This window comes from Brassica napus, chromosome A5 (genome assembly GCF_020379485.1).
Source record: "Brassica napus cultivar Da-Ae chromosome A5, Da-Ae, whole genome shotgun sequence".
Taxonomy (NCBI): domain Eukaryota; kingdom Viridiplantae; phylum Streptophyta; class Magnoliopsida; order Brassicales; family Brassicaceae; genus Brassica; species Brassica napus.
In genome coordinates, this window is record NC_063438.1 from 1,428,321 (window position 1) to 1,445,697 (window position 17,377).

General features: G+C 34.1%; 4 protein-coding genes across 4 annotated transcripts; 1 reads left to right on the forward strand and 3 right to left on the reverse strand.

Annotated features, from left to right (window-relative positions):
* Positions 1–6,092: 6,092 nt before the first annotated feature.
* On the reverse strand, positions 6,093–7,147 carry LOC106450669 (probable calcium-binding protein CML35). The gene has a single exon (XM_048779498.1). The coding sequence runs from the start codon at positions 6,848–6,850 to the stop codon at positions 6,209–6,211; it is 642 nt and encodes a 213-aa protein (XP_048635455.1). The 5' UTR covers positions 6,851–7,147; the 3' UTR covers positions 6,093–6,208.
* A 3,528-nt stretch (positions 7,148–10,675) lies between these two features.
* On the reverse strand, positions 10,676–12,043 carry LOC106394470 (cysteine-rich and transmembrane domain-containing protein WIH2-like). The gene is made up of 3 exons (XM_013835041.3): positions 11,687–12,043; positions 11,335–11,599; positions 10,676–10,982 (listed from the first exon to the last, which is right to left on the reverse strand). Exons 1-3 carry the CDS (start codon positions 11,721–11,723, stop codon positions 10,937–10,939), a joined length of 348 nt encoding a protein of 115 aa, XP_013690495.1. The 5' UTR covers positions 11,724–12,043; the 3' UTR covers positions 10,676–10,936.
* Positions 12,044–12,677: 634 nt separating this feature from the next.
* On the forward strand, positions 12,678–15,669 carry LOC106390221 (mediator of DNA damage checkpoint protein 1-like). Its single transcript, XM_013830640.3, has 12 exons — positions 12,678–12,751; positions 12,845–12,936; positions 13,015–13,112; positions 13,289–13,340; positions 13,530–13,622; positions 13,818–13,928; positions 14,031–14,232; positions 14,310–14,671; positions 14,750–14,859; positions 14,934–14,992; positions 15,080–15,267; positions 15,340–15,669. Exons 1-12 carry the CDS (start codon positions 12,697–12,699, stop codon positions 15,526–15,528), a joined length of 1,611 nt encoding a protein of 536 aa, XP_013686094.2. The 5' UTR covers positions 12,678–12,696; the 3' UTR covers positions 15,529–15,669.
* On the reverse strand, positions 15,628–16,841 carry LOC106390222 (embryo-specific protein ATS3A-like). The gene is made up of 3 exons (XM_013830641.3): positions 16,622–16,841; positions 16,413–16,520; positions 15,628–16,044 (listed from the first exon to the last, which is right to left on the reverse strand). Exons 1-3 carry the CDS (start codon positions 16,742–16,744, stop codon positions 15,742–15,744), a joined length of 534 nt encoding a protein of 177 aa, XP_013686095.2. The 5' UTR covers positions 16,745–16,841; the 3' UTR covers positions 15,628–15,741.
* Between the last annotated feature and the right edge of the window lie 536 nt (positions 16,842–17,377).

Here is a 17,377-nt window from a genome sequence, read left to right on the forward strand (position 1 = left end):
CTAATACTCTTATCATATTCATATATAAAAACATAAAGTAATCTCCAATATGTCTTCATTTGCTGAGTAAATGGCCATTTTTATTTATTATATTGGGCTAAATAGAGTCTTAAAAGCCCATCTCAGCTATTGAGAGCAGATGTAAAAGAGAACGAAATCGGTTTCAAGATTCTTCTGTCCTTAACTAAAGATGGTCTATATTCAAATTAGAGATTTTATCTGCCTTAAACACCCTTTATTTTAATAACTAGGAGGTTATCTATTTTCCCTAAAGAAAGCCCCAAATCATATTAGTTTTTTCATTAAAGATAAGACTTTTCTTAACGGAACTTGAACATATAATCTATTATCAATTAGATAATTCATAAGTTTAATCCACTAGACAGTTTCCTTGTTGGTAACACATTGTTTTTTATATCCCATATTCATAGTGTAGATTCCTTCACAATTTGTGATATTGACCCGTTTCTCTCAAATTCAAAGTGAAAAGACTCCCATATGGGAAATTCATATGATATATGTATTGGTTTTGTTGACTATGAGATTAGCCCATATATTAAATTTAATAAGTAGTTGGACCTTTTACAAAGTAAGCACATATGGCTGGAGTTTGAAAAAGAGGGTGGTTATCATTCTTCTTGCAATCCAAGACAATAAGTAAAGAGAAACTAAATCTAAAGAAAAGAGAAGGTAGCTTTTGGATTGCTTGGGCTTGTTCTCAATTGTGAATAGGGTTGTGATGCTTACAAGTTGATAGACTTGGACTTGTTGGGAGAAAAATATCAATATTACGATCGTGTTCTAACCAAAAACACAGGATTGTAGACAAGAAATGGGACCTTGGAGTGTTGACTGAGGATGACAGAGTTAACAGAAGTCGACGTTAAGAGAAACCATGTCTTGTAGCTCCAGCTTCCTCGGGGATCGAATCTTTCGCAAAGCCACATGCTACATTTCGTCCTCTTCTCTCTTACCGCATGCGCTACTACACGACATATCTATGGTTACAATGTGGTTATTACTAGTTTACTTTCCAAGTTATCAATGATCATTATTTGTCATTACTCGTTACTGAATAAAGTTTTTTATAAACTAACAAAATTAGAAATTGACCGAAGTCAATCATGTATGATATATCGTATATCAGAAGTCAGAACGGTAGATATAAATCTTTAACAAAGGTCAAAATGATTTAAATCAAAATTTCTTTGCAAAACTCTTATAAACATATATATTTGAAGTCGATGAGGACAACAATGATGATTTTGGGTTTGTTTCGTCAATGTTAGTTAAACCACAAAATTTACTGATCGATGAGACAAATAATGATGCTTTAAATTCTTCTGTATTCTAGGTTTTGCCGTTAAAACTTTTATCATCCACTGTTTTTTTATTTTTTTAGTACCAGTAACAATGCACATATAACATATCACCATCTTGATGATGTTTGGAGAGATGACTCTTTCTGGCCAAAAAAAATCCAAAGCGTTCACAATCTATACAGGCGGCCATATATATAAATTTGTGTGGTATAAATACGTGTGAATACGAACAACCTCCAAGAACTTTCAAACTTATAGCCATGTGGGAAGTCATGCCCACTGTGGACACAGAGATACGTCCACACCACCACTATAATTAAAATTTGAAACGATTTGTCATTTTAGCAACGATTAAAATTTAAACATTTAAGATGGTTTTACAGAGATAAGATCAGATTTTGTTGTACTTTATGTAAGACTCAAGTCCACACCACCACTATAATTAAAATTGAAACTTCAAATATTTTACAACTCCTGCTTATAAAATAAATGGACAAACAAATAAATGTAATAAGAATGAATCATTGTGATGTAAAAAAGAAGAAGAAGAGAATGAATTATTGACTTCGACCAACCAAATTATCTGCTTTATAATATGTTTATGCATCTCTCTGAGGTCGACACTTGTTTTCATATGCCTAACAAAAGGACTTATGTCTTAAGAAACGACAAACAAGTTTATATGTTTTTTCAAGCATAATTTGGATTCGGGAATCCTTAATCGAGCTATTATCTCATTTACCATGTGAAGTGCCATAATTCGACTAGATAAAAAGTACAATTTGTGGTATTTAAAAAAAAAATAGAATCTCATCAAAACTTTATAACAGAACTCAAGCTGCTTTCAAATTATTCATGCCATCTGTAACATTAATAATAACTTGATATAGTATATCACTTTAGCTAGAAAGCATTTATACTTCCGGCAGAGTTTTTGATTCTTTAGCACAATCATTCGTCTGCACGTTGCTTATAATATATGTAATACATTAATATAGTCCATTTACTAACCAACTAATATATAGAAAATCTTCTGCTGGTCCAAATATTCCACGCCTCTATGTGTGGTTACGACTTGAGAAGCGGCGCAAATGCCTTTGTTTATCTCACGCAAATTCAACTGAGACTCGGTTTTGTTGTGGACCTTTATGGTGCATGTATCTTTCGTTTACTTCCAATTTGGAGTTCGGCGGAATCTAATTTTATTGAGTAAAAACTCGTAAAGGGTAAATAGATTTACATTTTATAAAAAAGTGAAAAGAAGAAGAAACATTGGAGACGGGGAGGGGCCATGTTCCATAGGCCTCGGTTCGAGTGGAGGACAGTTGGTCGGCTCGCGTTCTTGACAATGGTTGTGGACACAGTTCCTCGAATATGTTCATTATTTTTAGTCTTTAATTTCATATCATTAATTTTATCGATTAGTCTAAACATCGTTAGCAACAATTTTTGCGGCGATTATATATATACATGTAGTTAGAATGGTTAACAAAATAAAATTTGATGTAATTAGAACATTGACCAACATGTATAATGCATTTATACTAGTTTAACCAAATACCACCGCAACGCTTAAAAGGCCTGCTCAAAAATCGGTATATAGAGCCAACCATTAGATTTTAAATGGTGGCGATCTTTTCATGTGACATTATATAGCCAACCATTAGAGCATCTGTGACTTCATTCTATTTTTTATTATAAAATAGAACTAGATTTTGACCCGCGCTTAGAAAGCGCAGACTTTTTTCTGGTAAAAATAAAAGTTTAAATTGATTATTATTTTGTGTTCATATAAATTTTTTAAGATTAAAGTCACCATGATTTATATTGATGTGATCAAGCATCTGCGTTTTTGAAATTTGGTTGAAATGTTATTAAAAATGATGTTTGTTTGTTTAATAGTATAGGAATTATGAAGTGTAAATATATATGTTGGTATTGGAAAGATTGTTGCTCATAATTATATATATATATATATATATATATATTAACTATCAAAATTTAAAAATATAAAAGCAAATATATAAAAGAGATTTAATCTGTAGTTATTATAAAGCTATATTTTTTTTCTATACATAGTTAATATTTAAATTATTGTTGAAAATTAAAATCTAAGTTTTTAATTGCAGGTTTATTAATATGGGTGTAAAATGGGTTTTAATATAAACTATGACATTGTCATATATACATGGTACGTTTTTTTATCTCACATGTCCTATTAGAAACATACCATATATAGGTCTGTTTATTTATACTGCTGGTACGTACGATTTTATATATACCTTTATCAAAATATGCGACATTATAAGGACTAAAAGCCTTTTAACTAACGTTGAGTAATATATGGTAATAGTAGGAGAAATAATATATAGACCAAATATACTATTAGTTAAATGAAAGGGTGCAGTAACTTGTTTAAGTAGATTTCTCAAAAATGATTCCATTTTAATAGAATAGACTAGATTCTGACCCGCCCTCAAAAGGGCGGGTATATATATATATATATATATATTTTTTAATTTAATTTTATATTTATATTTTTTTTGAAATCATATTTGTGTTTTTCTTTATAATCATATTTGTGTATAAATCTTAATTAAAGACTATTTTATAAAATAATAGCAATTTAAAAAATTGACCCGACATACACTCGGTTAATCATATGCATGTATGTCCGTTTCTTTGTAATCATATGCCCGTATGCCCGTGTACTTTCAAAGTGCGGATTTATTTCCAAAACAAATCAAATTTATTTGATATAATTTTATATTTTTTATTATCATTTACATTTAAATGTTACAAAGAAAGTATTATAATTGTGCAGATTATAATATTTTTGACATTTTAACAGAAATAATTTTGATGACGAAATATGTAATTAGGTTTTAAGAAAATCATGATATTTTGCATTTTTAGCATTTTGAATTATTAATATAATATATAATATTCATACTCGGAAAACCAATGTTGAATCTACCCGTAAGTATGAGTCTTGAATCCGATTCAATCCGACCTATATACTCAAAATATTAATTTATTGTATTTATCTAAATTTTGCTAAATTTAATTTATAATATAATTTTAGATCTTTTCGCGATATTTTCATATTTGATCTGAATCGACGATAAAAATGGTAAATCGAGTGATCTGCATATAATCCAGCTCAGATTTTGGATTAAATTATAAAATTTCTATTTAAAAAATCCATAAAATCCGGTTAAAAGCCCAACCCGAAAAAACCTAGATAAATCTAATGATATTTTATTTTTTTTAATTTAAACTTAAATTAATTTCATGATAATTATAATTTTTAAATTTAAAGGCGAAATCCTAATTTTCTTGATAAATTGGTCAAATAATTTGCATTTCATGAAAATGAAATAAAATTCTAATTATATTTGGTAAATAAAAAAATACTTTTTATATTAACTATTTCAATGGTAAATAATATTATACTAATATATTATCTATTTTATTAAAAGGGCAGATTTAGTAAATATAAAGCATAAACTTATATTTTAAATATTAGTAGTCATAATAGTAAGAATAAAGGTAGATATTAATTCACTGGATTAACTAATGTATAATGTATAAGTAAAGTGTTATTTGTGGTTATAAATGTGTAGATGTTTAAAAAAAAAGTGATGTAGTTATTATGCAGATTTGAATCAAACGTATATCAATTGTTTATTTGTACACTCTTGTAAACATGGTAGTTATGGATCCTAGAATATAGGAATAAAGGTAAGCAGTTATAAACTATATGGTTTAATTTTTATATATGTGCATAAGAAAATAATAAATTGGACATAACTTTTTATCAATTGGTCATGTTGCTGTTTTAATAGTATTGATTTAGAATAAAAATGTTTTAATGATACTTTATTTTTATTTTATAATAGATTTTTTTTGTAACACTCATTTTGTGATAGAATAAAAAATGAGTTTATTCTATATAGAAGAAAAAAAAATTTATTCATCACGGTATTTTCCACTTTAAAGTAAAGTATCATTAAAAATATCACAATTCTATTACTATATTTTAAAATAAAAAATATGATGAACCATTTGAAATAGTCTTACCAGAAACCGAGTTTTTAGGTATTTTGAAAGCAACCGTTAATGCATTAAACTAAATCGTAAATATAAGATGGCTGGATGCATAGCAAACACAGTCAAACACAAGTAATAAACGGTTTTACAACCTCTTAACATTGAATTAAACTAATGTTGTTGAGATTGTTAAGACTTTAAATGTTAATTTTAGTATTTGCTAGTTTGAATTCTGTCACAACCAATACAATAACGGATAGGTTGTTTTGTAATCCTTTGATATCGCACTATCTCGCACACAAAGTTTTTAAAATGGATAAGTTAGCACATAATGCTATGCTTTGATACAACCATTGCATTTTTATTTTTTGTGGTTTTGAGATATCCTAATTATTTTAGGTTTTTAATTCAGTTTGCTGATAGAAAAGTGTGAACTGGTTAACTAGGATGAAAAAGTAAGAATAAGGGTCGTACAATTTTAACATTATCTTAAATTCAATAGGTTTTTGGTAAATAAGAGATTATCAATATTTTTTTATATAATATTTTTTTATTGAATTATACTTTTATTCAACTTCTTCCCCTTCAAAATATGATGAGTAAACTCTTTTAAAGTTTTAATCAACCAGAGAGTGACACATGTGCATGAGTATAATTATTTTGGAGAAACCGACGGTTAACTTGCTTTCCGTCACGAAATTAAAACCCACCGCAAAATAGAAATTACAGTAACATAAAATATTGTGTAAATAAAAGGCAAAAAGAAAAAGAGAGAGAGAGAGAGCATGGCACGATGTCATTATCATTTCAATCATACATTCATACAACATGACTCAATGATGATCATTCGTCGCTGGAGCCTGAAGCTCCATCATACGGCGAAAGTCATCGAACCGAACAAAACCATCACCGTTCCTATCAACAGTCGCTATCATACGCACACAGTCCTCTAACGTGCACCGCTCGTCTCCGATAACTCCAAAAACTCTATGCAACTCCTCCGCCGAGATTCTCCCGTCGCGGTCCGCGTCGAAAAACTCAAACACCTCCCTCATCTCCTCCGTCTCTATACACCCTTCACCGGAGGAGGTTCCAGCCACGCGGCTAGCTAGCTCTTCGAGGCTGATACAACCATCAGCATCTACTTCTCTGAGCATCATACTCACCTCTTCAGGACTCGGCGGTTCAGGGCTGAGCCTGCTAAGAAGCGCCGCTAGATCTTTTCTTGAAACCACACCGTCGTCGTCTCGGTCTATCAGCTTAAACGCTTCGACCAGCTCGGAGTAGAAATCACCGGAGCTTTGCGGAAGAACACTGACGGGTGTAGCGGCGGGGCCTGGCTTGAGTTTACCGTATGAGCCACCGTCGGAGGAGGAGGAAGAAGCGGCGGAGCTGAAGGAAGAAGGTTCGGATCTTGAGACAGAACCTTTGGACTTGGAGCGGAACACACGCTTGAGGCTAGCGGCGAGCTTCATGTCGGAGAAGAAGATAAAAGGAGGATATGTTGTTGTTGAGTATCTTGTTGGTGTGAGAGGAAAGAGCGAGGAAGGAAGGTATTAAATGGGGAGAGAAAGAGAGAAGCCATGGCAGCTTCCACGAAGCTTCGTGGAGAGAGTTGTTCGATGATTTTGATACTTAAATACCCTAAAACACTATCATATCATATTCATTCATTCATTCCTCTATTTTCTTCCTTTTTAATTTAAAGTTTCCTTATTTCTAGATTTTCATTTATTATTACGATGACTAACCAATTCAAGTTTTATTTATTCTTGTATAAGACCATCTCCGATGGTTCAATCTATTTTAGAGTAGAAAATAGAGTGATGAATAAAAAAAAAACAAATTACTCTATATTTGGAATAAACCTATTTTTTACTCTATTATAGAGTGAAAAATAGAATAATATTGGAGTATTCTTTACTCTAAACTCTATTTTAGAGTAAAAACTATAATGGAGTTGGAGATGCTGTAACGTACACATGCAACGTATCTACTGGGAGAAAAACACAAACGTATCTATCTATCTACTGTTTTTAATCTAATACTAGGGGTTAAAGAGTAAGTTAAGAAACAACCGTTGAATGGGGGTTCTCTCTCCTCTCCTAGAGAGAGAGTTTTCTCTCGACAATTTTTCTTCTCTTATCAAATTTCTATCTTTCAGAGAGGTAAAGATCGTTTGAGAGTGAGAGAGATCTACTTTTTGGTTCCGGTTTCGGTTTCATCCGACCGGACTCTGTCTCCGGCGTTCTCGCCTTTTCCTCCGGCGAAGATCGGCCGGCTTTTGTCTCCGCGTCGCATATTCTTTCATGTGACGGCGGCTTACTCCGGGTTTTTTCCCGTTTACGTCGATCTACTCTTCTTCTGGCTATCACCATTCAATCGTCTCTCTTTTTTTCCTAGTCGGATTGTTCTTTCCCTTAGTTGGAAAGCCGGCGATGGATAAATCGATTGTAGATGATTGTATTTTTCTGAAGCGTAGATCCGGTTGGCGATTGGGTTTCTTTGAAGCTAGCTCTTGTAGCAACTGTTTCATCGATGATCTCCGCTAGCGGCGGAGTTCTGATGCGCCGCCTCCTTGCTTCCGGTGGACGACAGCGGACCTTCATCTTGACACGTGTGCATGCATCGCCGGGCGAACGTACACGCGGTGGGTGACGTGTCCCTCTTTCCTCGACGGTTTACTCTATGGACTTACGGCCCATAGCTGTTTTCTTTGGTTGGCCTGTCTGTTTGGGCTTTTCTCTTTGTTTCGTTGGCCCGTTTACTGTTTGGACTTTTGTATAGTTGTTGGGCTTAGTCTCTTGGGTTTTGTTCCACTTAATAAAACTCAGATGACAAAAAAAAAAAAAAAAAAAAAGAAACAACTACGTACTTGTCTCATTACATAGGACTTTGTTTGTGTCTGGATTCGGTTTATATATATGGTCTGACATCGTCAGAGACACATGCAGGCCCAGAGTGGTCGTCTAGTCATGAGTCATTTACCTAATTTTTATTTTTTGTACTTATCGATTGGTTGGGAATTACGAAAATGTTTTCACTTTATAGCGATTATTAGTTTCCCTTTTGATTTATTTTTAATGAGTTTATTTACTTTAGGCAAATAGCGTTAAGATTGGTTCAGAATCTTTTTTCCATACCACGTGAAAGAAAATCGGTAAAAAAAAAGGTTATTGTCATTTTTATTGTCAATTTGAACTCAATACTTTTCGTGCATTTGCATGAGATAGGCTTTAAAACAATAACAAATACTATTTGATGACTTTGTATAACATACTTTTAGTGCTAAAGTAAACATCGGCGTGGTTAAACACGTTGTTTGCTTGTGTTTTCTTTGTTTGAGGATTTATGAACCAGAAAGTGTCAAATATCATTAGCAAGACATATTCAATATTTCCGGCTACATAATAAAAATAGAATTTCTTCACAGAACGTAAGACGCATTACTTGGTACGGCCGACTCTGGTCTTATAAAATAATTTGTGTAGAATTGATGACATAAGTTGATAAAACCGAATAGTTAAACTTTATCTATTGACATTCAAAAATATTATTTTAAGATTGCAGTAATCATTCTAGAATGAATACGTGGCAATATCGATAGTGTTTATGTTGTTGCCTTCTCAGTACCTGAAGAAACTTTTACAAATCTATATGTAACTAGGAGCAGTCTTATTACCGTTACGTAACGGATGCAATCACAAATGATAATGCCCCAAAAGACCAAAACACTAAGACAGAACACAGCATTAATGGTCATAAAAACACTTTCACCACCAACCATGTTGCTGAGTTTGTGTGTCTTAAATATCCATGCACAACTAAAAACTCAGCACCTGTTAAATTCTAGATAAATATGTATTTTTAAAAGAAAAATGAAATTGAATTTTGAGGCTGCTATAAATATAAGTTTAAAAATTTATAAAATTATTTATTTCACACAATAATAAAAAATCCTAAACGATATTTGCCTCAATACATTTTGTTCTCTACTGTCTTCTTGCTTAATTCTTGCTCAATACACAACAAACAACAAACCCCAACCTCAGCGTCATCTTCAGATCTCATATTTCAGGAATCGCTAACTTAGCATCACGTACATAATCCCGGAATAGAGCCAAATGAGCACACATTATCCTGGTCCGAGTCAGAGCTTAGATGTGTCGTTTCACCATAGCATGGGCTTTAAATGGTAGTATTTAGTTAAACCATAATGGGCGGCTTTTTAATATATGTGTTATAGCCCATAGGAGTGAGTACAAGTATCATATCCATGATCCAAAGCGCGATACGGAAACTTGTAACATGCAACTGGACTGATATGGGAACTATCCATTAATAAACAAATAGTAATATGGAAATAATTGCTCTAGTAGTTTAGAATATACCCTGCCATATTCTTCTAGTTACTTCTAGACGAGTTTTAAAGTCAAAACGGCAAAGGCAGAACAAAGACTTTTCAGACCCTAACCAATATAGACTTGTTCTTCAAGTAAAACTCGTAGAGCCCAAGAACCAATGTTCCTAAACCTCTCCTTATTTCCATTATTCCCAACTGATTATTCCTATATATAAAGCAGATACGTAAACACACGACAACTATCTCTAACCACAAAGTATTTTGAGTTTTCGATTTGATTGCAAAAGAAAAACGATGTCCGGTCTTCTTCAGTTCAATTTTTCCCAACAGATTTCTATTATCCGAAGCCAAATCGTGTAGAAACCGCTGACAAGGTCCACAAACCTTGTGTTCAATCAGTGTCTTCATACGGATTCAAGAAAGAGATGGCGATCGTTGTTGGAGAAAATAACCAAAGTGGTTTGGTTCGTTATGTCAACGGCGAGACAAAACGACGTGGATCATCTGATGCTGCTACTACGTTTCTTGAGTATTGTGACTCTACCAGTTAGGCTTTCTCTTCTTTTCTTTTCTTTTTTAGTTTTGACTGAATAAAATCTTGCTATTTTTATTTTAATACTTGTAATGGAATATTACCACACATTATTTGTAATGAGTTATGATACTTTATATTTCATGCCTTGGCTAGTTGCTACTAGTTTCATCAGTAGCATTGATATGTTGAAGAGTGTTTTGTTCTCTCCCAGATTACAACAGTTACCTAACAACACTAATGGAAGAACCAACCCATGTGGCCCATGTGGATTGGTTTGCAGAGAACATGGCCACTTGAAAACGAAACTACTTTTTGCAATAATATTATACATATATGATGAAGAAGAATCAATGATATATGATGATACGAATTATGAACACATATATAGAGAAAGCAATAGACTGAGGCAAAGGAATAGTAGTGTATTCATACCAACCAATTTACATTCCCATTAGTCTCAAATCCAAACCTGAGCTAGAACGTGGATAGAAACATAATTTATGAACTCAAGGAGACAAAAACAGAAACGAAAGAAAGCGAATAGACAAGAGATTATAGTATCAGCAATCCATCATTTTATATCCCATAAATTACTTAAGGTTCTTGTGTTGCTAAACAGTTTTCTTGCAAACAAATCAACAGCTCTGAGAGCACATACTCCAATCAGAAGCAAGCATCCAAGAGACAGCAACAACACAGAGCAGCAAGACTGCAAAAATCAAAAATATTTGTTAACAACACTGCTATAAGTATCAAGTACTAGTTCCAATTATTCTTAACACTTTCAAAAACCAGTAACACAACTAAACATGCAATGTAGTAACCAGTAACATTTAAATGGTTGATGCAAATTCACAAGATATCAAGCATGTTCATCCTAAACATACGCAATATGGATTCATTTTCACTCTCTTTAATTAGGATTCAAGCTATACATAGGAATATTCTAGGTGTAACCAACATTAGAGTTTTTTTTCCTACGAATCTGAACGTTAAATAATCAAACAGTAAAAATATCCAGTCTACGTAGATGATTAGATCGAGTGTATTTTTGGACATACCATCCTTCTAGACACCCAGGACCGGACTTTTGTGGCTGGTGCTGCTGCGGTGGTGGCGGAGGATATTGAGGCGCATAAGGAGGAGGATAACCTTGCGGAGGATAGCCCTGCTGCGGTGGATAGCCTTGCTGCGGTGGATAGCCTTGTGGAGGGTAGCCTTGCGGCGGATATCCTTGCTGCGGAGGGTAGCCTTGCGGCGGATAGCCCTGAGGAGGATATCCTTGCGGTGGATAAGCATCTTTCGAATATCCCTCGGGCGGATAACCTGATTATCAGATCATCAAAAGTTAAGCACGGAGATGATGATCAGATCTAAAAGAAATATAATGATGGAATATAGGCGAGAGAGAACCTTGAGGAGGAGGAACACCGACGGGAGGTTGGCTCATTGTTAGGTTTCTGATAAACGTGTAAGTCAAGAAACAAATGTAGACGAAAGGAAGAGGAGATGATGAAGCACAGTGCACACCCCTAAGATCCACAAAAGTGAGAGTAGTTATAGGAGGCGTTAGAGAAAGTGAAGGAGATGGAAACGAGGAGGAGAGTGTTTTAAGTAACACGCGTTTTTATCCTAATCGTTAATAATACCCATGTAACCAACCACCTATAGTTATATGTTAAGTATTACAACAACTTTCACGAGGTTTCTGCCCTTTCCAGATATTATCTCTCTGTTTGTTTTAAATTAAACTAAAAAACAATTATACCAATTTCGTTGGCTGTTTCTTCTTTGTGCTAAAAGATGATTTTCCATGATTAAATATACATAATAACCATATTTAATAGTCTTGTTATAATAGAATAACTGTTTGTTGTCAAAAAAAAAATCTTCATTATAATATTAACATCTCATTTATTCTCTCAATGCACAGTATTCCTGATATTGAATACGTTCTATATTATAGTGTTAGTGTTATCAACACTGAACTTAAATAATTATGCCCCGTTGTATTCATACCAAACCACGATTCTAACCCAGCCTTGTCCTAATTGTACATAACGTCCGGTGTCTGCATGTTGAACTGCCTTCAAACACTGTCTCCAAGTTTATTAACTTCTTATCTCATTTGAATCATATCAATGTCTCTCATCATCATCAGCATCAATTCATTCTAGAAAAAACCTCATCTTCAAACAGCAAACTCAATCTTCCAAACCCACAAACCAGACCAGAAGAACATGTACCGAATTTAAACCGGAATTAGTAAAAATTTACCGAAGAAGAAAAAAACAAATGAAACTCTCGTTTTAGGCCTTGAATATTTGGGCCTTTTATAAGATGGGCCTTGAGTAAACATATATAATAGCCTCTTCGTTTCATTTCCATAAATTTTTTTCTCTACTAAAAAAAAATAATTAAAAATGGCGCCAAAGCGAGCACCACCGCCGCCGATGCAGTCCTCTCTCCACCGTATCGGTGAGAAAGCTCGAACCTTTACTGATTTCTCCGGTCAAAAAGAATGAAATCTCCGGGTGTTTTTGACTGATCTCTCTCTAATTGATTGTGCAGAGAAAGAGACAATCGTTTCTTATCCGAAACAAGACATGTTTCTTCTTCTCAATCCTCGAGACGAAGACGATTTCACCAAAACCCATCTCCAGGTTACTCTACTCTCACCAAACCCACTTGAAAGTTTTGATCTTTTTGCTCATAACCACTCGTTGTTTTGCTCGATTCAGCAAGTGCTCAAGTTGTATAGCGAAGAGCTACCTGACATGAACTACGCTTCAAACACTCGGAAGCAATCTGCGTTCCTTGAGAGATGCGTCTCTAAAGGGTATATAGTCTCTGCTTAACACTCTCTCTTAGGAAGAACTTTTAACTGGTCATGAGGTTTTAGAGGCTATAGACGATTTTAATAAAAATCACTTCTTTAAAATTTTTGAGACCAGTGTTTCATTTTGTGACCGGTCCTGCTTTTAATTGCTTCTGTAATATTGTGATTTCTTGCAGCAAGTATTGTTCATTGGTTGTGAAGTCGTCACTCAACGGTGTCTCAGATGAGGTAAATAAGCTCTGAGTTTTGATCAAAAGCAGCCTAAGCCTTGGATGAATCTTTGATATCTATGTGAAAGAAAGCTATAATTCTTTTCACTTTTTAAAATTGAAAAGGTTATGTGCAGTCAAGAGTTTGCTCTTAGTTTGTCTGCAACTGTAATATTTGATTATTATTGGTATGTGATTTTTTTGGTAGATATTAGCTGCAATCACCTATCAAATAGTCCCTGCTGATACACAGTATGCTGAGATACCACTTGCTGCTGTAACATCTACACACCAGAAAAAGGTTCGTTTTTGCTCTTACTTATTTTAGATAGTAACAGCTTTTATTGTTAAATTCTTTACCAAAGATCTTTGTGTTAAATAGTAAAATGTCTATCATGTATAAGATATTGCATACTTGCTTTCAAGTGTTTAGCTTCTTTTTTATTGCAACTGGTTGTACTAAAGATAGCTTGCTTTTTTATTAATACATTTACAGGGTTTTGGTAAACTTGTCTATGAAGAACTAATGAAGAGGCTTCATAGTGTTGGCATTCGGATTATATACTGTTGGGCGGACAAAGAATCTGAAGGCTTCTGGGTTAAGCAGGTCATTATGTTTACTGTTCTTGGAGTCTTCTCTTCATTTTTATTTTTTGCTTCATTTTTTTACTGGATTAGAACTAAGTTAACTCTTTATGTACCTTTTCAGGGGTTTACAACATTAGCTGAGGTAGACCAGAAGGGAAAAGCAAAGAGGTTACACATTAAGTCTAACATTCGAAAAGCCTTGTGTTTCCCTGGCGGTTCTACTCTCATGCTTTCACATCTCAAAAAGGAACCTTCTGTTAATCCTGTGCCTGGAGATTCAGTTAAACTTGGAGAGAGCTTTGGTGAAAGCGTTTATGTTGACTGTAAGTTACTTTTAACTATTTTTGTTTACACTTATTGAGAAGACTCTTATGTTTCTTTTACAATGTTCCATACACAGGTCTCTCTACTATCAGAAGTCCAATGGACTCGACCACCACAGGAAAGGAACAGCAGAAAGTAATCTCTGATCAAGCTACCACAGCTGACAGTGATTCCACACCTAGCTTGAAGAGATCTTGGGAGGAAGCTTCACTGTCTTCTCTACAATCCAAAAGAATCAGGGCAAACCGCAATAATGACACTAAGATAGCTAAAGAGGATCTTGCTAACAGCTCCAAGCAATCGAAAGACAGTTCTTCCTTCCAAGTGGATTCAACCAAGAACCATCTGCCCACAATCTGCAAAAGAAACAATGGGGAAAACTACAGAATCTTGTTGATGGACATAGGAGATGAAAACAAGCGAGCTTGGTTAACAGAGGTATTTTAGATAAAAATATAATTTACTTAGATGTAATTTTCTATTCACCTCATGCTGTCTTCTGATTCCTTATTACAGGTAATAAGAAAACTAGGTGGGGATGTGACCATGGATGGCAACATGAGCACACATATTGTCACCTCAAAAGTCAGAAAAACGCTTAACTTCTGCACTGCTCTTTGCTCTGGGTTTAGTCTCTAAACTTACTAGCATCATGTTTGACTGTTACCAAACTATGTGTTTATCATAAGAATGGTTGCAGGGCTTGGATCGTGTCACCAAGTTGGTTAAAAGAAAGCTTCCGACAAGGCAGGTTTGCTAGTAAGATGAACTCTCTCTCTCTGGTGTGTTATTATTAACATATTATTGTCTGAACTCTTCACCTGATGACACTATTTGTTGCATTAGATGAAACCTCACACATACTGCACGACGAAGACTACCAGTTGAAGTATGAAACCGATCTGAAAAGCACAGTTCTTAGAGCAAAAGCTAGACCAAACTCGTTGCTTAAAGGATACGACGTATGCGTTGGGCGTCACGTTCAGTTGCCTATTGAAACTTCATCTGCTATCATAAAATCTGCTGGTGGAAATGTAAGTTCTCTCTAAGTGTCTTCTTTCACAAGAAGCTTCCACATTCTAATCCACCTTTTGGAACTCTTTCAGGTGATTAGAGGAGTTGATAAGGTAAATGAGGCATCTAAAACGATATACATAGGGTGCGAAGAAGACACAGCTGAGGCTTTAAGGGCAGGAAAGAAGAGGGTTTGGACATTCAGCAGTGAATGGTTAATGAAGTGTGTGTTGACGCAACAACTTGAGCTTCAAGTTACTCAGTTTGTAGAGCCCTTGTGATTCGAACTAGTCCTCTCTCTTTGCCTTAGGAAAACTCACCATCTTTTACTTTAAGTGTATCTTCTTGTGTTCTATGAGACATTTGAGTGGCTGAAGTTATATAGTAAAGAGCTACCATAATAATATAAATTATTTAACATACATGTTTTTCTCACAAATACACATTTGCAATTCCACAGATGATCAACCATTTGTTTTTTTTTTAAATAATCTTTATATAGCTGCAATGGAGGCTATAATGGGTTGAGAAGACTTATCATTAGCATTGGCAATGCCGTTGCAGACGTTGAAGCCGTACCAAACGGAGTTAGGCAAGAAGAGGTTATAGTAGAAAGTGACTGATCTGATGTATGAGCCATAGATCTTGACGTTCTCTGGTTTCCAGCCGTCGTATCCTTGTCTGAGTAGGTAGAGATAACAAACGTCACGCATACACGGTCCTGTTATCCTGTATGTGTCGGAAGAACACCTTTCAAATGCCCTTGAGTGTGGATCGTCTAGTCTCTTCACGTATACCTTAAGGCAAAAAAAAAGGATATCTAAAAGAAAAGGTATATTGTAACTATCAAAATGCAAGTTAATACTTAAAAGTATACTATACTTTTATTTCATTTCTGTATTGTTTGAAAACATGAAAAAGATAAATAAATAAACAAAACCCTACGCTTAATTTTTACGTTCCTGACGTCACATGAGAAAAAATAATCGTTGACCAAGAAAATAGAAACTTTTTAGATCTAATTTTCTCAAATTAGCTGTTTTATCTGATAATATGTGATTGGTTAAACCCAAGCCAGTTTGTTTGCATCTTAAGATAGCATTACAGAAACTTTGTTTGGAGGTTAAGGAACAATGAAAAAGAAAAAAAAAAAAAAACAGTTTACCTCGTTGCCGTAGACATCACCAAAGGCAATACTGATCTTATCTCTGGTGTAAGACACCGAGGAACAGCTTGTCTTAATGATCACCGTGTAAGAACACACGCCCGCATTCTGATATGAACAAAGAAAAACGAATCAATCGACGACTAGCTAGGTTATTTTAGTAGCTCCTGGATCAAGAATCTTACAAATGATTCATGATTTGTTATTACCTCTAGCTTTGGTTTAGGAAGAAACGAATCAACCGGCCTAGGTTTTGTGGTGACGAAGGATCTCGCATAGGATGACGTTGTGAGAAAGCATAGTGCAAAGAGAAATAAAGCTAACCTGAGCATCTTTAGTGAGTTGAAAAGGTTTGGAGATGAACAAAAAGTTCAGATCTCAGTGGTTTGGACCAAGTGGTTATTCTAGAGAGACCGACACGAGGATCACGTTCACGTTAAATAATCGAGACAAGTTTTATTCTAGTATTTATTTTTTACTGTCCTGTCTTTTTCTGTCTTTATGCATAGTTTTCCTCAACCACTATATAAACAAAAAACACACATTGATGAAAATATAATTTAGTAAAATTAGACTGTACTCTATCTGTTTCATATTAGTTATCGTTTTAGAGTTCAAATTTTGTTTCATTTTAAGTGTCATTTTATGTTTTCAATACAAAATTTATCAATAATATTCTTTATTTTATTTTTCTATTAGTTGAAATATGATTAGGTATATAGATAATGATGTTTTTATTTTAGAAATATGTAAAATTAACTATTTTTTTAATCAGTGTGCATAAATCTAAAATGACAACTAAAGTGAAACGGAAGGAATACTGTAAACTATTATTTTCTGAAATAATTTCCTAAAATTATATTATCTTCCTAATTTTGGTAGCCTTGTAAATATCAGTATCATTTGAAAGCAAAGTTCATTTTGGATTATAATTTTTCTGGTTTTGTTTCTATTGTTGTGTTTCA